The sequence below is a fragment of the Corvus brachyrhynchos genome, unplaced genomic scaffold (genome assembly GCF_000691975.1).
Source record: "Corvus brachyrhynchos isolate BGI_N302 unplaced genomic scaffold, ASM69197v1 scaffold80, whole genome shotgun sequence".
Lineage (NCBI taxonomy): Eukaryota > Metazoa > Chordata > Aves > Passeriformes > Corvidae > Corvus > Corvus brachyrhynchos.
Genome location: NW_008236769.1, coordinates 7738157 through 7743647, shown reverse-complemented (window position 1 = coordinate 7743647; position 5491 = coordinate 7738157). Strand labels below are relative to the sequence as shown.

The 5491-nt window shown below is 43.0% G+C and overlaps 1 protein-coding gene across 1 annotated transcript in view; it reads right to left on the bottom strand.

Moving 5' to 3' along the window:
- Positions 1-4312: 4312 nt before the first annotated feature.
- Positions 4313-5491, bottom strand: part of EVC (EvC ciliary complex subunit 1) — a 47892-nt gene continuing 46713 nt past the window's right edge. The window contains exon 21 of the mRNA XM_017727529.1: positions 4313-5299. Within this exon, the coding sequence (XP_017583018.1) occupies positions 5218-5299 (82 nt within the window). The 3' untranslated portion in view covers positions 4313-5217. The remainder of the gene's footprint in view (positions 5300-5491) is intronic.

Below are 5491 nucleotides of genomic sequence, written 5' to 3'. Positions count from 1 at the left end.
ACGCTCTTTCCACCCCCCCGACTCGCACTGTGTCAAGCACCCTTCCATCCCACCCATGCAGGAGTAAGTTGTGTTGCCACAGCCCATGTGGTGCACGCCGGGTGCGTGTGGGGCGTCACATTTTGGGAAGCAGCCCACCTGAAGCCTGTCATTCTGAAGGCAGTATGTTGTCACCTTCAGCTTGCCTGGGAAAGGAACTGCTACCCTGGAAAAATCCATTTAGGTGAGCTTGGTCTGAAACTTGGCAGCAGAGCTGGTTCGAAGAGACAGTTTTTCCTTTGGCTTTGAGCTGAACCAGTGCAGAAACATCACAATGCAGTCTGCAGTGAACTGAATTGGTTGCTCCCAGAAAAAGAGGAAAAGAAAGCTTTTAATGAATAATCCCTTCTGCTAAGAATTCAAATTCATGTTTCCTATTGCCTGGAGAGTGCCCTCATCCTCAGGCTTCCTTGCTCATTTGGTGGTTCAGGTATTTTATATGATAGAAATTAAAATAAATTGCTCACTTGGTAGTTCAGGTTTTTTATAGGAAGTAAAATAACACTAGCAGAGAAGCCTGAGGACAATGTGCCCTGGAATAACCTACAGCCTAGCAGGTAAGGCAATCCTGAAATGCCAAGTCTCCATCTGCCTTGTCCTATTCCAACCCATTTGCTGTAAGTGTTGACAGCCAGCAACAGTTGTGGTGATGTAACCCTGACAGTAGAAATACAGCTGGTTTGTGAAGCTATGTGGCAAATTTGATAGTGTGAAAATACAGAACTGCTGGTTACAATTTCCTTAGTGCTTTTCTTGCATGCCTTTGTGCAAGTAGCAATGGTTGCTCACCTCCAAACAAAACTTCCACTCAATGTATGAGGCTTATCACACTTGAGGTAGCAGAAATGATAGTTGCATAACTCATGTTGAGATTCCATTTTTCCTACACACTTAACAGCATCATAAACCAGAGAACCTTTTGCCTACAAGCTGGTCAAAGATCCACTGTTAACATGCATTTATTTTTTCACAGTGAAGTGTCTGTGAATAAATATGTGTGGGTGTTTTGAGAGGCATTTCATGGTTCGGTGATCCTGTGTGAACAAGACTGTGCCTGTCAGGTCAATGTGACTCTCCAATGATGTCTCCAAGAAGAAATAGCCTAAGCCCCTGCAGCCTGGCTGCTGCTACCACGGCACTGCTGAGGGGCAGCCTGCAGGACGCCCATGGATCCTGGGCTGTGCCTCCCCAGGCGAGGTGAAGGATGCCTCACTCGGGTGGTTCCTGTGCTTCCATCAGGGAGATGGCATGTGCCATCGCTCATGGAGGGCTAAACAAAGCAAGTAAGGGCTGCTTCTCTTACCACCTGGAGGCTATTTCATAACAATGTCCCTGCCCCTACATCACTAACCTGTCCTTAAAAAAATAAAATGCTACCAGTAAAGAAAATGTGGGTTAGCCAGTGATCCTGAGTGCATGCTGCAGAATAGGAAACTGCATTGAGTTTGCTCCCTTGCAGGAACACCAAGCTGGGAGATGTTGTGAACTTGGTGGGGAGCTGCTGTTATGTCAGCTACAGCTGGAAGCAGTGCAGAGCTTTCAGGCTTTCTGAATAGCCAAACTTCTAAAAATCTGGAGCCAGCTACAACCTTTCAACACCTGATGTAGCTCTAATGATGTAAAACTGGCTCTTCCCTACTGCTATTTGCAGTCTGCTTAAAAGTATTCCCTATGACCAGCCTGGGAAATACTTTTGTCAATCAAGTGATGTGGAAGTGAAAGCTGGATCCATGGATTGTTTTCTGGGCCAGTTTGTCTTGTGTTACATTTTGTCTGCTACCAAAGCAATGCAGTTACATGTTTAAATTCTAGTGTTTGTAGCAAAGCCTGCTAATTATGGTGCTAAGACTGTACTAAAACTGACAGCTATCCCAGCCTTTAAGTGTTTCTCTTGGCAATATATTGGTCTTTGTCCTCAAGAACTAAAATCTTGGACTAGACCAGATCAGATGACCATCTGCTCTGGGTTCCAGTAGCCAACACCACAAGCTTGAAGGAGGTCAGAAGAGCAAGCAAGCATACAATGCTAATCCTCCTCAGAGTGTTTACATGATTCCCAGTGCTTTGTAATTTCTTGAGAAGCAGCAGCATCTCTCTAGCTCTAAGTGAATTTTTCTGCCATGCATTTGCCAAGATGCTTTTAAACCCAAGTAAAATCCTGCCACTAATGGCTTCCTGGAGCAAGGAATTGCACAGCTTAATGCACAATGGCAAAGTGTTGATCTAGTTCTCTTGGCATCAGATGCTTTTCTTGCCATTTAGACCTGGCATGGTTCTCAAAGACCTCACATAGCAACAGCCTTACAGACCCAAGGGAGTGGCAAGCAGAATTCACTGTAGTTTGCCATGATTTCATCTTCTTGACATAAACATTTGTCCAAGGAAAACTCTTTAGGGTACAAAATATCTACACAGATATTAATCTATCAGTGCATCTAAATATACAGTGGCATTAATAAAACTAACCTACTAATGTAGGTGTTACATTAAAAAAAAAATTAGAAATATCACAAATCTGCATGATAGAGACAACTGCATAATTAGAACATCAGTCTGGAATAACAGTGATTTATTTCAAGTTGTATTTTAATCCTGTGTAGTTGTCAAGGAGCTCTAGGTACAAAAAAGATGTGTATTTTCATTCCAGGCTCAACAGAACATTGGATTCTGCATTTTTGATGTTTTGCGTCAGGAAGTACCCACGAATTCAGTGCTTGCAGCTGAATTTTCACCTCCCTTAAAAATTCAGGGATGTCTGAATGTACCATGCTCTGTTCCTTATTTCCTTCCCTCTGCACTTACTACTAAACTATCAGTCCTTGTTCATCTACTCTTGGTAAAAAAATAGATCTCATTCATCTAAACAAACTGACTTTAGGATAGTTTTTCATCATGGTTGTGATGAACTTCGCACAAACTTTCCAGATAAGTTTCAGTGATGGCAGTGAGGGCTGTTGGGAGGAGATGTATGGGAAATAGAACAATGTTACCCTCAATGCTTAAAAATAGAAGGAAAAAGGCATGACATTTTTCCCTAAATTTCCGCAGGATTTTTGATGTAGAGCATGATCAAAGTTCCATGTTATCCTTTCCAGAATAAAGAGAGGGTGCTCTGTAGTTTTACACTATAAACTGAGTATTTTGAGCTGCGACTGGTGCCTAGGTATCCCATTTTCCCCCTGTTCTGAGTCTGTGATTCTATAACATAACATAAAAGTTCAACAGCGTTAACTGCAAAGCAACTGCTCTGAGCTTTGTTTTCCATTTTCTGCACTTGTTTCTTGGTCCAGTTAAACTGTCTTGTTCAGTATCTGCCTCACTGACAGGCAGTGATGGCAAGTGTCACACGATGCACATCTGCACATGACATTTAACAGGAACTTGGTGCATCCATGGAGAAACTCAAGGGGACTGAAATCACTAATGGGGACAAGAGTAGCGGGGGTTTTGACAGGAGATTGCTACTGTGATTGTGGGAGAAAAGACAGGTGGGTAGAACCTCCATGCCAGGAAAGTCAGGCAGATGGAAGGCTGGGAGGTGCTCGCACCCGGACCTGGGGGGACTCGGGGGATCGCACCGAGCACAGGGACCCTCCCTGGCTCCCTCCCGGAGTTCCCTGCCCGCCACCTCCACCAGCGAGGGGATGGCAACACCGCGGGCTGCCCGGGAGAGGGCACTGCTGCCCTGCTTTTGGGACAACCCGAACTTGGTTCTTTCCTAACGGAGGGAGAAAGCTCTTTAGGCCGGTCTAGCCAAAGCAGAGCAGCGCGGAGACCCCACGCGGGTAACCAGAAACCCACTCGGGTGGTCAGAGGCCCGCTCGGGTGATTCTGCTGCACCCTGGGTGTGACAGGAGCCACTGCAGCACTGAGGGGTTCAGAGCATCGTTGGCTCTGATGGCAACAGCTCCCTGAGCCATGAGTACAGAGAGCTCTGCAGAGTGAAACGCGTTCCATCCAACGGGAATACGGTGCTTCTGTTACACACAAAAAAAAAAAAAAAAAAAAAAAAAAAAAAAAAAAAGAACAAGCAGCAAACCAAAATGTCCAGACTGGGAAGGCAGAGAGACCATAGAGCCAAAGTGCTGAAATACCAGAATCAAAAGCTTGAAAGTGTACAATTTAGAAATTCTTGTTTACAACTGAGATGAAAATAAACCATTTAACATTGGTGTGTAACAGGCCTGGTGAACTCGTTTGTACAGCAGCAGTTTTGTCTGAGGCAAACTGCATAACTGATGTAGTACTCTCCATCCTGCACCAAAAGACAACCTTTTCATTAGCAAAATATATGTTTATTTTCAAAAAGCCACTTCATGAAAGCTGTAGGATTGCTTAAGTGGGGCAATTTATTACCCAATACAGGTGCTCTGTACAGCCAGTAAGAATTAACTGCTTTGCATAACAAGAATTCCCATAGGAAACATAATGAGCATAACAAAGTATATTGGAAACAAAAGGGTGCACTTAAGGAAGAAGACTAGAAACTGAAGTATAAAAAGTGAAAGAGTAAAAACCAGTTTTGTCTCACTTTTCTCTGTAAGTAATAATTTGAATTCTGAGACAAAGGCAGAGAAATACATACACAAAAATCTTTGTACAAATTTTAAAAAGCATACATAGGACTGGAAGCACAAAAGTATAACAAAAGAGAGACCAAATATCATCTTCTGATGTACTAATACCATCTGAAGCCTGTTTACATATTCTTTACATTTTTGTCTCTTTTTGTTAGGCCAAAGTAGCAATCACAAAATATCAAAGACACAATGTACCACAACTCAGGCTCAAAAGTCAACAGTACATCAGTATTGTGATGAAACCTTACTGAGACACACCGACCTGGGCCAAGTGTGCATCTGCTCTTCTAAAAGCTCACTTCCCTCAGGTTTATTCCAAATCTAAAACTGTCCTCCCTGCATATTACCCAAGCAATCTAAAAGAGCTTGTAGTAAAGACTTCCTTGTTCCCCCTTAACCAAAACCAAGCGGGAATGTTTTATTAACAGCTAAAGGAAGTTGAGACTGATTCTTGGTCTGCAGCTAAAAAAGATTTATGGGTTATTATTGATTTTCTTTGCTGTTCCTCAGCAAAGCAGCTCAGTACCTATAGCTGCTGAGATTCCCCAGAAGAATGCTTTGGTACACTGTGTTCAGACAGCTCATACAAAGGCTTTTACTACCTACTGCCTTTCTTTTTTAACATCTTTGAGCTTTTCCTTGGTTCAGTCTCCCCTTCATGTGAACTCTGTGACATCTCTCTGAAAGAATAAATAAGAAAAAGAAAATTGCAGACAGTTTTTAAGATGCTGTACTTCCCTCTTAAACTAAATTAATTTTGGTACAAGAAAGGCACATGCTGTATAACTTCTGCACTCACTGGTTTCAACTGCCTCTGTTGAGGCTGCCAAAATGAAGTTGCAAAAAGATAAACGTTCCTTTGTTGGGTCCCT